The 14,817-nt window shown below is 45.8% G+C and overlaps 1 protein-coding gene across 1 annotated transcript in view; it reads left to right on the top strand.

Moving 5' to 3' along the window:
* MSN (moesin) overlaps window positions 1–14,817 on the top strand; it is a 68,992-nt gene that overhangs the window by 44,324 nt on the left and 9,851 nt on the right. The window contains exons 3-7 of the mRNA XM_019656110.1: window positions 7,114–7,209; window positions 8,353–8,627; window positions 10,474–10,557; window positions 11,216–11,362; window positions 12,986–13,082. Of these exons, the coding sequence (XP_019511655.1) occupies window positions 7,114–7,209; window positions 8,353–8,627; window positions 10,474–10,557; window positions 11,216–11,362; window positions 12,986–13,082 (699 nt within the window). The remainder of the gene's footprint in view (window positions 1–7,113; window positions 7,210–8,352; window positions 8,628–10,473; window positions 10,558–11,215; window positions 11,363–12,985; window positions 13,083–14,817) is intronic.

Here is a 14,817-nt window from a genome sequence, read left to right as displayed (position 1 = left end):
AGCCACTCGGCCGGCCCTTGGACAGGCTTCTTAATGGCTCTGGGGCAAAAGGGAGAAGGTGTCCATATGATACAAAGGCTGTTTGGCCCTCTGATTCAGAAAGCAGTATCATTCTGGGTAGCATCTATAGAGGGGAGAGTATTAGCCAGTGCGGATTTTATGGTACAGCTGGGAACCAGAAGCTCCTTCTGGCCTCTACTCAGACTCCTTCCTAGAGCCCTAGTTTTACACCCCACCTCTCTCAAGCCATCCCCTACCCTCAACACTGGGGGCTTTGTTCATTTGCATCGGAGGGGGATAGCTGTGGAGGATGAGGAGGGCATAATTTAGAGAGCCCAGGGCAGAAAAATCCTTGAACAAAGAAGTTTATTAACTGAAAAGCCACAAGGCCTGGTAATTCTTTGTTATGTTTGTTTGGTTTACGTACTGTGGGTGTGGTTATGAGGGAAGCACAAATGGTAGGGAGCCCCGGCCAGTTTGGTGTGCTAGTTCTGAAAGCTACTGCTTCCCAAACAAAGCCCTTGAGGGACTTGCATCTTTCATACTGGTTGAGGGGAGGAAAGGGAGAAAACCAGGAAGCTTATAACTTCCTATCTGGAAGATCAGTGTTTTGGGAAATATCCTATATTGAGTAGCTACTATGGACTAACTCTGGCTAAGTGCTTTAGTCCTCGCAATGATCCTGCCTATGAAAGGTGAAAGAAGACACTCTAGGTTATGTAGTTAGTAAATTGTTATGTGGAGTTCCAAATAGATCTTTGACTGCAAAAACAATGCTTTCCCAAACTGTGCTGCTTACTCAGCTTAGGGTGAATGAGGCTGTTGAGCTTGGAGAAGACTCAAGAGGAGATGTGCTCCCTTTCTTGAGATCTCTGAGGAACTGTCGTAGGAAGGAAGGGGCAGTCATGGTCTGTGAGGGAGCAGAGCTGGAACCTCACAGGTGAAAACTACAGGGAAAAAGATTTGAACTCAGAAATGGAATTGAGCATCTGGCACTCTTGGGGCCAAGGCAGGTCTGGACAGGAATCTATAAAGGTATGTGTTCACAGGCCATTGAGGTATATGATCTCTTTTCACTGACTTGATGAGGCATAAGGGAGGAAGTTCACTCTGGCTGTTCAGACCCATCCTTCAAGGAGGCACTCCTGCTGGAACTGGGGCCTAGGACGAAGGAGCTGGATTCCTTGGGAGGAATTGACAAAAGCTCTGGGGCCATTCAGGAACCCAGCAGTTGTCTGGCTGGTGACCAGAGAGGAAGCCAACTGGAGAGGAAGCACCTTCCTTGGTACCAGTGATAAATATCAGGCAACAATGGGGAGCTATAGCCTGAGGAGTGCACAAATCCTAACGACTTGAGGAGAAACCACATTGCAACATTGATTCTCTCACTTTCCTCCACTTCTAAAGCCTGAGATTCTTCAGAGGGCTCTTGATTACCTCGGTGGCACTAGGGGTCAGTGCCACCACCATGAAGTCTACTTTGAGAACCCTCTGCCTGGCTCCTCCCCAGCCAGGGTCTCTAGCGCTATCTCTAGTCTAACTCTACTTGCCCTCTCTTCTCAAGGTTTTGAGCTCTAGAAGAGAGGTAAAATCTCAGAACATCCATTCATTCATCTATTCACTGACGGGATTCAACATTGACTGAAGGTCTCCTGTTTCTCCGGGAGAATCTCCAGACCCATCAGACAGCATCTCTGCCCTTAAGGAACTTGGAGTTGCTTACCTATGGAAGCATAGAAAAGTACATGTAACTCTCCTCCCACATAGAATGAAAGAAACACCTTTAGGGCTCAGGTTGCATATAGAGCGCGGGGTTTGGTTTCGGCTTTGGGTTCAAATTATATCCCTCTATTTAGCTGTGTGATCTTGGATGGCTCATTTAACCTCTTAGGACTTTACTTTCCTCAGTAAAATGGTAATCACACTAATTTCAGAGATTTTGTGGTTTTATTTAATCTTCAAATGAGTAAATTACCTGGTACATAGCAGGCATTCTAATGTTGGTTGTTCATATTAAGGGCTAAATAAATAGGTGTAAATTGCCCTGAAAGTTCAGATAAGGGAGCCTTGAAACCAGGAAGCTTTAATTGGCTCAATCAAGTCCTTAGTATTTGTGGACTCTACATCGAAGGCAGCAGCCCTTTCTTCTTTTTCTTCCATTTTTTCTTTTATAAAATAACTAACATCGGGCCGGCCGAGTGGCGTGATGGTTAAGAACTGGCTTGGGACGCCAGAGGGCCCCAGTTCGGATCCCACATATGAGGGCCAGTGACACTGCCCTCCACAGATAAGATGCTGAATAACAGCTCAACCTGGAGCTGGGCTGCCGTGAGTCGCCGGCAACGGCGAAGGCGTAGGCTGCAGCCCCTGTGGCAGTGGGTTGCCATGAGCTACCGTATGTAGCTAGCAGCCAACATGAACGGCCAACAGCCGCAGTGAGCGGCCGTCCAGAAGCCAGCAACTGATCTGCCTCACCCGGGAAGAGCGCAATGATGGTGCCAACTTGAGCCAGTGAAGCAACGTCCTCCACAACTAGACTGAAGAACAACAAAAATGACAGCAACTTGTCTGTTCCCCTTCCCCCAATTCCCCAGCACTGTTCCCATCCCCCCAATTCCCCAATAAAAAACATCTTTAAAAAAATAAATAAATAAAATAAAATAACTAACATCTATTATTATAATAGTAGTGTCTCCATCTTATAGTTGAGGAACTGAGGCTTAAAGCGGGAAAAGAACCTGCTTAAGGTCAGATAGCTAGGAAGTAGTATAGTGCCCTGAACCAAGCCATGTAGCATTTTACAGTCTTCCCAGTGCCTTTAGTCAGCTCTGTCCTCTGTGACTTCCCCTTTCTTTGCCTCTTCCCAGTCTGAGTAGAGGAAAGTTTGGTCCCTAAACTTAGAACTCTAACTCAGTGTGTTCTGTGCTATAGAGCGGGTGGCCACTTGAGCACAGGCAGTGTGGAGTAGCAGAAGCAGTGATGGTGGCAGCCCCCTCCTGCATTCATTTGCTTTTAGGTGGGTAGCAGATGTAGCTGGTGCCAAGACTATAATGGGATCTCAGTGGGCCTCAGGTGATTGGGTACTGACTCAGTTTTGCACATAACTTCTCACAGTTTTCCCCTTGAGGCTCCAACCTTGCTTCCTAATCTTGTTTTGAGCTTCTGAAGTGGGTATTCATGTCACTAGTTTGTTTACTTAGATAGATGCATCCTTCACATGAAAAAGAGAGGCAAAAGGGCAGGGGAGTTCTTTCTTATAGCCAGATGCTCCTGGTAATTAGGGAGGATTTTCAGAGAGGCAAACCTCTTTCCCTCACTGGACTCCAGTTTTCCAGTTTATGCTACTTAGACTCTATAGTGCTCCACAGTCTGTTTTGGGGGTTTGTCTTGTGTGGCTGAATGGAGTCCACAGCCAGTGTCTTACAAACTGAAGTCTTACTCCCTCTAGGTATATGTGGCAGGTTCTAGGAGGTACACAGAGCTGTGGGATGAATGATTTAGTACCCTGGAGCATCAATTTTACTTGTAGATGTTATCTATGTTATTATTAAACAGAGATTTAAGGAGTAGAATGTAAAATTTGCACAAATGATTAAGACTAAACCTGAGGCTTCAAAGAAATTCTGGCTTGCAGCTCTCTACTTGTATCTACCCCACCCCCACCCCAACCCTTGTATCCTCCTTGTGGCCCCTGGATATACACCTTTATTATTTTATGCTGCTTAAGGATTTCTTCCATGGCAGCTTTGAGAAATACTAGCTCAGTTCAGCCAGATGAGCTGGCTGTCTGGGGTCAAAGTGAGCCAAGAAAGATTTTTATTTTCCTCAGGGATGAAGCCGTTTCTCAGAGTAGAAGGGTAGGATCCTAGTCACTGGAGCCACAGATATTCCTGAAACTAGGATCTAGATACTCCCACTAGAAAATAAGGTTTCTCTTTCCTCTGGAGTGGTCTCACCTGGAAGCAAAGCTGGAAGCAAGCAAAGCTTGGCTTCATTTCCAAGTCTTGAGATTTCCTTATAGCCTAGGGTCCAGGGGTCATCTGTTTTACCCTTTGTTGTTTTTCAGTCTCAATTCTGACTTCAGATGTATTTCCTGCCCCGCACACCCTCACTTCCCTCACTTTGGGGCTTTAGAGGAGGCTGAGAGACATTGCTCACCTCCAAGTGCTGGAGCCTAAGGAAGTGGAAAATTTATATGGATTTGATTTCTCTGTGTTCATAAGGGAAAAGGCAGTACTCAGAGAGATTAAAATCCCCTACTGATCCTGAATTTTTTTCTTTTGATAGCACTTTAGCTATTACTTTGTCCAGTTTGTTCTCAGAGACACTCCAGATCCTGGAACTATTTTGGCTCCCATGATCCTCCTCTCATCACATTTCTACCAATCCCACTAGTGAACCAGACAACCTGGTGCAAAAATAGGCTAAGGAGCTCACTCCTGGGACCCCTGGGACTGGTCGCGTAGTTTGTGCCTGCCTCACTCCCTCTTAAGTTCTGGTGTCTCTGAGCCTCTACAACTCGGCTGTTGGTACAGGCAAAGGCCAGCTGCTGCTCTACCAGTTCTGTCCCCAGTCTTCCACCCCCACCAGCACCTAGCATTCTGGCCCTAGTTGTTAATCTTCAGTATCCTTAGTGTGTCTCTCTCTCTCCTGGGGCTGAATTGTTTCTTAGAATTTACTTCTTCTCTTCTTCTCACGATTGCATCTAGACACACTATTCTTCTGCAGCCCTGTGGAAAATCATTAGAGCTGTTAATTGGGCCCTATCTTATATCTAGGATGAGATAAGAGGTGCTTTAAACAATCTTTCCTGTCCACACCCTCCCACTCTATCCTCTGCAAAAGAAGCCAATATCACATTTCAGCACAAGCATTTTGTATTCTCCATTTAAAACCTGCCGGCAATTCTTATTGCCTATTGACTTAGACTGAGGGACTCACCTTGCCATTGAATCCTTGCAGTCTTTTGATCTTTCCTCATCCCCTCACCCATTTATCTTTTCTAAACCTGTTCCTAGTTACCCAAGTCAGCAAGAGGTAGGTGGGAAATGAGATTGTATTTCTTAGTCATTTAAAAATAACCTAATTAATGGAATTATGTTGGGTTGTTGGGAAAGTCCTGACGTATTTTTTCTGGTTTTTGTTGCAAAAATGTGTCATGACTTTTCCGGCAACCCAATAGAACTTGAGAGAAGAAAGAGGCCATTTAAGCCACACCATTTGTAGTAGATCAGGAAGCTGGATAGATGGGGAAGTTGAGGCCCAGAGAGGGAAATGTGCTGCCTTGAGATCACACAGCAAGTTGGAGAGAGAAGTGAGGCTTTCAGGTTTCCTGATACCTGATTTAAGATATGAAAGGGAAGGGTGACCACCAAGCATGCCCCACTGAGCAGTGAAGGTTTTGATGACTTGGGAATATGGCTTCTCTCCAGAGTGGTTGTTGACTGAGCCTAGTGGAAAGCCAGAAACCATATCTAGATGCAGAGGTGGTCAAAGTTCATTATCTAGCTGGGATATCTGGGATAAAAGAGAGACAAAATCAATTAGTAACTTGAGAACCTCAGGGCTCCTAAGCTCTTATGAGCCATTGGCATTAGGAGATAGCATGCTAGAAAAGAAAGGGTACAGGTTTTGGAGTCATACACAACAGGATTATAGTCTAGGCTCTACGTTTTAGAACAATTGCTTCTCTAAGCCTCAGTTCCCTTTTATAAAATAGAGATAATAGCTATCTCAGAGTTTTTCCGGTACCTGGTACATAATAGGTACTTAATACAAATGAGCTACTTTTTTCTTGGGGCCTCTGAAGCTCTATATTGTAAACTCTGAGAGTGACTGTAGGGCTTGGCTTGGGATGCATAGTAGAAACTTTGTGGAGACAATGGAGGCGCGTGTGTGTGTGTGTGTGTGTGTGTGTGTGTGTGTGTGCATGTGTGTGTGTATGTGCATGTGTGTGCACATGCTGAGGGGAGATAGTGATTTATTCACAGGGAAGGGCATCAACAACACAGTGTCCTTGTTCCCTGTTTCTGTCTCCAGGTAAATTTCTTCAGCTCACCCTCCCCAGTTCCACTGCCCCAGCCACCCATCCCCCTCCCCACCCACCAAAAAAAAAAAGAAAAGAAAAGATAAAGAAGACTGACCGATGCCAGCATGACCTCATTAAGATGTGGCTCAGCTACATTGCCTCCATCCCCAGTGGCAAGCATGCTGGGGTTGAGCCGCCAGCCAGAACCATTAACATGCTAATGTCAGGGAATGGAAAACAGATCCCATCTGTCTTCTCCTGGCTGGCCTCCCTTTCCTTCCCGCTGCTCAGCCAAGAGGCCCAGAACATCAGGGGGGCCCTCAGCTACTACACGGAGGTACTCACCCTGTTTCCACCCTCATTCCCACTCTTAACTTGTGTGAGTGGTAATGGAAATCGTGACTGGGCTCTAATCAGGGCTGGAAAGAAGCATCTCAGCCCTCAGGCAGAGCACAGCTTTTGGGTGTCACCATGCCTGCTCTGTGTCCTCAAACATTCTTTCTTGGGGCACTGTAAATGGGACTCATTCTGAAGGGTGAGGGAATTATTTCTAGTTGATAAAGATGAAAGAGCAACCCAGGAGAACAAGATGCAGGAGTTAAGCCAACAATCTCTGACTTCAGCCTTTAATCCATCCTAGCAGTGGGACGCTGCATGGCATAATAGAGAGAGGGAAGTGGCAGAAAGCACTGGATTTTAACAGGTTTGAAGTCAAACAGACCTGACTCTGCTACTCACTAACTGAACCTTCACTTCTCTGAACCTTACTTTTACTATCTGTAAAACAGACCTAATTGTATTTATATCATAGAGCTATTGTGAAAATCAAAGGAGATAATGGTTATAAAGTTATTGGTGTGTGGTAATATCACAAGTAATAGATCCATTCCCTACCTGAGCAGAAGTACTTTGTGCAGAGATGCTAATGTCACTTAGTGACTGCTGTCCAAGTGTGTTTTCTTGCCAGACCATGGGCACCTTATGTCCTTTGAGGTCAACGAACAAGTTGCCTCCACTTTTGTGTCCTCTGTGCCTGGCACAGGGTAGGCATTCAATCAGTGGTTGTTTTGTGTTTTCTCTTCCAGGTGGTGAAAACTATTGGTCTGAGGGAAGTTTGGTTCTTTGGTCTGCAATACCAGGACACTAAGGGTTTCTCCACTTGGCTGAAACTCAATAAGAAGGTAACTGCTTACCCCACTGGGGTTTGGAATTTATTCCTCTGCCAGCTCTTGCTCAGAGGGGTAACATGTGCTAGCTGGCAAATCCAGGGCACCAAGGGCTATGTTTTTCACTGGGCGGTCTGTTGACCACTGGATCAGAAATAAGAGCAGAGGACTCAGATAAGGCAAAGCTGTTGCTCTGTCTCCACTTTGACTTCTCACAGCAAGAATGGCCCCGGTCCAAGGAGGAAGAGACTTTCCCCTTCCCACTGGGAGCTCTGTCTTAAACTTTGACATGTTTTAGACCACAGCCATTAGTGGTTCTTCAGGAGATTGATATTCCCCTCCCCCCCTTTTTTTTTCAAACTCAAGGGCCTTAGGAAATTTGTTAAAAAGAGAGTCATAGACTCTTGAACTGGACTCTCAAAGGTCTCATAATCTTATCTGGTCTCTTCCCCAACCTGTCAACTGATGCCTGACCCCATACAGATGTTCTTTCTTGATTTTTCTATCTCAATTGATCTCCAAATGGGATGATCTGAGTATAGGTTCATTCAAGTAGCATCTCTGCAGGAACACGGCAGTTCTTCATCTCAGTATCCTCAAACTGGCTGACTTTGTCCTTGGAGGTCTCCATACTGTCCTCTGGCTTGTTTCCCTGATTGTGTCTAGGGAGTGGGTGCTTCACCTGCTGGCAGAGTCTTGTTTTCTCAAAGAGTGGAGACTTTTGCTGGACGAATGTAGAACCGTTAGGAGCCAATTTCAAGCTTTAAAAGACAACCTGGTTTGTTCTCTTACCTAGCCAGTTCCCAGGCATCAGTCATACATCCTGGTGTTTGCTTTGCTAATTTATGAACTTGGGGGAGCCTTAAAAGAGGAGATTTCTCAAGTCTCTCCTTAGAATTTTTAGGCAGTTTTATATATTGTCAGATGATGGTGACATGGGGGCTTATGACCATCTTTATTTCAGGTAGAAATCCCCAACAGAAAGCAATTGGGATTGGATCCCCAATGTGACTCTTTTCTAAATTACCAGGAGAGTTGCCACCCAGCTTTTCAGGATTACCCAAATTGATGACCTTTCAGTGTCTCCTCTCCACCCTACAGCCACTCCCTCACCCCAGAGTCTTGTTTTGAGAGCCCATAACTCCTTGCTGCTCCCAGGTGACTGCCCAGGATGTGCGGAAGGAAAGCCCCCTGCTCTTTAAGTTCCGGGCCAAGTTCTACCCTGAGGATGTATCCGAGGAATTGATCCAGGACATCACACAGCGCCTGTTCTTCCTGCAAGTGAAGGAGGGCATTCTCAATGATGATATTTACTGCCCACCTGAGACTGCCGTGCTGCTGGCCTCCTATGCTGTCCAGTCCAAGTATGGCGACTTCAATAAGGAAGTCCACAAGTCTGGCTACTTGGCGGGGGACAAGTTGCTTCCACAGAGGTGAGGTGGTGCCTGGCTGTCTGCCCTGGCCAGAGAGGGCTGTGGCCCAAGGCTGTACAATTCCTGTTACAGAAGGGCTGCTAGATCTGTTCCTCCCCACTAGGGTCTAGCTGAAGACCCTGATGTTATGCTAGTCAGAGAGACACATTTGCATATGGCACCCTGTTGTTGTTTCCTGGGCTCTCAAAATAAAAAGCTTTTCCCCCACTCTGTTTGCCTGATTGCAGAACTTAATTACCCTGGAAAGAGGTTCTTATATACACAACCAGAGATGGATTGATTTTTCCCTCCTCCCTGGTTCCAATTTTCTCAATCCTTTTCACTGCTTTAGACTTTTTACATCAGAGGTTCACAGGGGAGAGAGAGAAACATGCAAGCCAGGGACATGGGGAGATCAAACAGTCTTTTAATATTGATAACCATTATTTAGAACTTCTGCTTTTGTAGACTTTGAACACTCTGAAACACTCATTATGTTTGTTTTAGCACCTCAACAGCACACAAAATGAATAAGGCAGGCATTATCCTTTTTTCCTGGCTAAGGAAATAGAGATGCAGAGGTGCTCTCTCTAACTTGGCCCGATATCCCACAGATCATCTGAGGCATAGCCAAACCTGGAACACTTGTCTCTTGATTTTTTCTTTTTAAGATTTTATTGGGGAATTGGGGGAGGGGAACAGCCAAGTTGTTGTTCTTCAGTCTTTGTTGTGGAGGGCGCCAGTAACCATCTGGCTGTCCGTCGGCAGCTCGTAGCCTCTAAGCTCAAGATGCTGTGTTCAATCTTAGGTGCGGGTAGGCGTAGCCACCATCCCATGTGGCAGTCGAACCAGTAGCCTTGTTGTTAAGGGTGCACACTCTATCCACTGAGCCATCTGATCGGTAGCTCAGCTCAAAGTGCCGAGTTCAGTCTTAGTTGCGGATGGGCATAGCCCACCATCGAACAGGCAATCTTGTTGTTACACCAGCTGAGTCATCCTGCCACTTGTTGGCAGCTCAGCGACAGCTCAGCTCAGGCGCCGCATCACTGGCCCATGTGTGAATCGAACAGGTGGCCCTGTTGCTCAGAGCTCGCACTCTTAAGCCAACTCTTAACCAACTGAGCGACTTGGCTGGCCCGTCTCTTGATTTTTTAATCCAGGTTTTTTTTGTCATTGCATCAAATGGCCATTTTCCTAGGCTTGCTTTATCCTGGGAGTCTCAGTCCGATTGGAGCTGTGCCATATACACAACTCACTTGAAGGTATTAGAGATAGTGCTTGTGCCCTGGGACTCCACCTGAGTTGTTGCCATGATGTCTGTGATGGTGTATTTGAAACAAGTCTTGTTTATGATCTAATAGATCCGAGAGGTTGAGCCTGTTAGTTTCTCCCAAAGCCATTTGGGCTCAGTTCTCTGTTCTATAGCCACAGGCCGTAATCTCATCCCTGAGCAATATTCTCACAAACACAAACGGTTGGTCCCACAAGGGTCTAGGGAAGAGTGTGCATGCCTTTGTGAGGCCTAGCTCTACTCTTAGTACCACAAAACAGCACAGACTATTGATATATTACTGTTTTGCTTGGGAACCATAGCACATTACTGAATTTTCTGGTTAAAAGTACAAAAGAAGGTGTCCCCATTGTTTTCCTTGGTCACTCATTCTTATATCTCTCCTACCTCTCAGGCAGTTCCCTCTATCTAATTAATACCTCTAGCTATAATTTCAGTCTGCTTCCAGTGTGACCTTTAGTGGGCTGATTCCACAATGTCTTTGAATCAACCCCTTAGAGAGCTAAGTGGGCTTTCCTTAATCCCTGCAATTTGGGCCTTGTGCTTTAAATTACTCACTACCCGTTGTCTTTACAGGGTCCTAGAGCAGCACAAACTCAACAAGGACCAGTGGGAGGAGCGAATCCAGGTGTGGCATGAGGAGCACCGGGGCATGCTCAGGTAAGCCTGCCCTAGCAACCGTGGACCTCCACTGTGCTTGCAGGGCAGTTGGTTCTAGGGAGATAAGAGACTGAGGACTAGAAACACTGGAGAATGTTGGAAAGAGAGAGACAGGAATGCAGTGTAGAGGGAAATTTAGAGACAGAGGCTAATCAGAACCATTATAAAGCTATATTTTTGTGAATAATGGCCACTGAGAGTCCAAACAGTTTTGACCATAAAGAAATGGAGGGGTCCTCAGGATCCCTAGGGAGCTGCTGGGCTACCAGGGACTCCTCTCCAAGAAAGAAACAGGGAATGAGCTCTCTAAACATGGCATACCATTTGGGGGCTGTCTAGTTGAGGAACAAGTCTTATTGTTTTGCCATCACCACCCTGTCTGTGCTCTACTAAGAACATGTCTATATAAGGCTTCTTTGGCAGCTAACATGCTAGAGGCCAACAAGGGTCAGTCTACCCTTATTACCCTTGGGAATTGCAGACCTTAGACTCCTTGTTGTACTCTGTTCTCCATCACCTGCTTACTTTCCATCCCTTTCCCACCCCTAATGGCAAGATACTTGTCAGAAGTGCAGAGCAGATAGGCTTTCTATATCCCTAAGTCTGATTCACAGGCTCCCCTCTATAACCGCCTGCAACTCCCACTCTTGTTGTTTAGGGAAGATGCTGTCCTGGAGTATCTGAAGATTGCCCAGGACCTGGAGATGTATGGTGTGAATTACTTCAGCATCAAGAACAAGAAAGGCTCAGAGCTGTGGCTTGGGGTGGATGCCCTTGGTCTCAACATCTATGAGCAGAATGACAGGTATAGCTCAGAGCTCTCTTAGTTTATTTGGAGTACTCTTACACTTATGGCTCACCACAGAGTAGGACTATACCTCCTGAGTTTCACCTGGGTAGTTCTTTTACTACCTAGTTTAAACCAGCCCAGGTAATTGTACAACCTCCCTTAGGCCTCTAAATCTAGCATTGACTAGACTAGCACCTATTCACTATGGTAGTACTTACTGGTTACATGTGGCTATTGAGCATGTGATACGTGGCTACTCTGAATTGAGATGTGCTGTACGTATAAACTACACACCAGACTTTGAAGACTCAGTGTGAAAAATAATGTAAAATGTCTTGTTAATATGTATTTTAGATTTTTAAAAAAGATTTTATTGGGGAGTTGGGGAAGGGGAACAGTGTTGGGGAATTGGGGAAGGGAACAGCTAAGTGATTGTCCTTCAGTCTTAGCTGTGGAGGGCACAGCTAGCTCAGCTCCAAGTCCAGTCACCATCTGGCCACCCTTCAGCAGCTCACAGCTGCTCATCTCAAGGTCCCCGTGTTCAGCCTTAGTTGCGGGTGAGCGTAGCCCACCATCCCATGCTGGAGTCGAACCCGAAACCTTGTTGCCGCTAAGAGTGCACGCTCTAACCACTGAGCCATCTGGCCGCCCGTCGTCAGCTCAGGGCAGCTCAGCTTAAGGTGCCGTGTTCAATCTTAGTTGTGGGTAGGCATAGCCCACCATCCCGTGTGGGGGTTGAACCGGCAACCTTACTGTTAGGAGCACGTGCTCTCATCAGCTGAGCCATCCTGCCACCATTTGGCAGCTCAGCTCAGGTGCAGCTCATTGGCCCATTTGGGAATCGAACCGGCGAGTCTGTTGCTCAGAGCTCACGCTCTAACCAACTGAGCCACTCGGCTGGCCCCTATTTTTAAATTTTTTAAAATATTGATTTACGTGTATAAATGCTAGTATTTGGGATATACTGGGTTAAATGAACCGTTATAACAGTGAATTCCACCTATTTCTTTTTTATTTATTTTCATGTGGCTACTAGAAAATTTAAAATTACTTGTGTGGCTCTCATTATATTTCTGTTGGGCAGCGCTGGCCTAGAACTTACTTTTTTAGGATTTGTAATTAATCCCTCTCCTATATGATGATTAAGTGCCTTTTGGCCTATAATCCCTCTTGCTACCTTACCTTACTTGCTTATTTCCGACCCCCCCCCATCCCTTGGTCTGCTCTTGGTGAGGCTGGAGGTCAATAAACTATTGTCCCATGTAACTTCTGAATCTTGGGCTCATTATTTACCTTCTCCTCCACTTTTACAATCTTAGGTGGAAGAGTCCCTGTTAAATAGGGCTGGAGACTCTGATAGATTGTTATGAGGACCATTCCACAACAAAAAGTATAATAAAATGAACCTCAGAGGTTGGGACAAGGAGTATGTTGGTTGTGGTATCAGGAGGTCCGTTGTGCACCCTCAGTGCTGGCAACTAACTTGGTGGCATGTGATGACACTGGTTGAGCTGGCACTGAATCTACCTCCTTAAAGAAGAAGTTAGTGGTGGGTAGGGCAGGGCATCAACCCTCTATGTCCTTCTTGTTTTTCTTGTTTTACCCTTGTCCTGATGTTCTTCGTCTCCATTTCTGCAGACTGACTCCCAAGATAGGTTTCCCTTGGAGTGAAATCAGGAACATTTCTTTCAATGACAAGAAATTTGTCATCAAGCCCATTGACAAAAAAGCCCCGGTAAGTGATTCCTCCCCCTGGCCAAGATAGGTACTTGCCAAGCTTGGATAATGCTAGGAGCAAACATGTCATTGTATTTTCCTCTCCCTTTTCTGGCTTTTGTGTGTGTGTGTTGGGGAATAGGGGTGGGGGGAACAGGAGGCACAAAAGGAGATTGGTGATGGAAGGGGATGTCGATACCAAGAAATGGCTAGGAGGGATCCTGTGCCTGGTGCCACCCTGCTACCTGTGTCTCAGGAGAAGCATGGATGAGAGAAAGCCATAGGAAGTCTTAGCACTGCCCCTTAGTCACTATCTCCTGCTCCCCTGAGGCTCTGGGGTAGAAACAGAGAGTGCATCTATCTTATCCTTTAAAGCCTCTAGGCCCCAGAAAGTGAAAACTGTTCATATGCTTGAGTTATCTTTAATTGTGGACAAAGGACAGAGCCAGATCCAAAGATGATCCTCCAAACTTGCTTCTTGGTATAACTTGGCTGCTGTGCTTTCAAGACTTCTCTCCAGAGCAACACAAGAACAAGAATGTGCTTTAGGTCCAGTCATTCCTCTAACATGCCTGTCACACTTCTCACCTACTCAGTTGCCTGTGGCTGACAGGACTGGAAAGCTGGTGATTAGGAGTAGGATAGAAAACTGAGATGAGGGCCTTCTCTTCTGGTGTACCCCACCTTTAACAAGGGCCAATGACCATGCTGAGCCAGACCCTTCTCATGAGGCCTCAACCATTCTTCCCCAGGCCTGAGGTCTCTGAACTTCCCCTGCTCGGTACTTTATATATGTTGTCTCCTCAAACCCTCAACAACATTGTCAGGTACTTAGTAGCTTACCTGTTTTATGACTGATAAAATTGTGGTTCACAGAGTTAGAGTGATTTGCATAACATACAGCTAAAAGTGGTAGAGCTGCAAGTTATACCTAGGTAATTGGACCTCTAGAGCTTGTGCTCCTTCTGTACCCCAAGCTATATGAGATGGTATCAATCTGGGTTCCGTGGCAGAGGACTTGGTGGTTAGCCCATCAAATGGTGACCTTGTTCCAGTGGTATCTGTAGTAACAAACTCAAACTCACTGGATTTTTGTGTGTGCATGTGCGCGTGTGTGCACATGTGTGTGTTTACTGCTGTTGTGTTCAGCTTTAATGAGCAAAAGATAAGTAGCAAAGCCAGCCGGGATCAAGGGCTTATTTAAAAAACAGTAGCAGCCAGGACAATCGATGTTCAGGAGATTTATATATTCATGTATGTATTTACAACTTGTGTCATTCCAAAAAGGATTTGAGGGCATAGGTCTAGGGTATGCTTTTAGAAGATTATAGAAACATTCCAGCCACCCATACTGCACTCACCAGGGTATTATTCAGGAATTACTGGGGCTCAAAGACAGACCCCTGAAACCCAGAAGATTCCCTAATTAGCATATAAAATGAGTTTCTGTCTTTCAACTGGATTTAGGGTATTTTAGGATGCAAAGGTTGAAAGAAAGTGTGGTTTGATAGAAAGAGCACTGGTTTCAGTCGAGAAGCCTAGGCTCTAGTCCTGGGTCTGCCACTAAGGTACTGTTCGACCCTGGGCAAGTCACTTTGTTAAGTTTGAGGCTCCTAAACAAAACTTGTATAAAAGAATTTTCGTTCCAAAGAGTTTATGACCAGACCTGGGGCTGTCTCTCAAAGGGGAGACCAGCAGTTAAGTCTTAGTGGGTAAGGGTTTTATAGCTGAAGTTGGATACAGAAGTAAAAAAA

Source organism: Hipposideros armiger, unplaced genomic scaffold (genome assembly GCF_001890085.2).
Source record: "Hipposideros armiger isolate ML-2016 unplaced genomic scaffold, ASM189008v1 scaffold_254, whole genome shotgun sequence".
Taxonomy (NCBI): domain Eukaryota; kingdom Metazoa; phylum Chordata; class Mammalia; order Chiroptera; family Hipposideridae; genus Hipposideros; species Hipposideros armiger.
The sequence above is the reverse complement of the archived record's forward strand: the minus strand, read 5'-3'. Positions and strand labels throughout refer to the sequence as shown.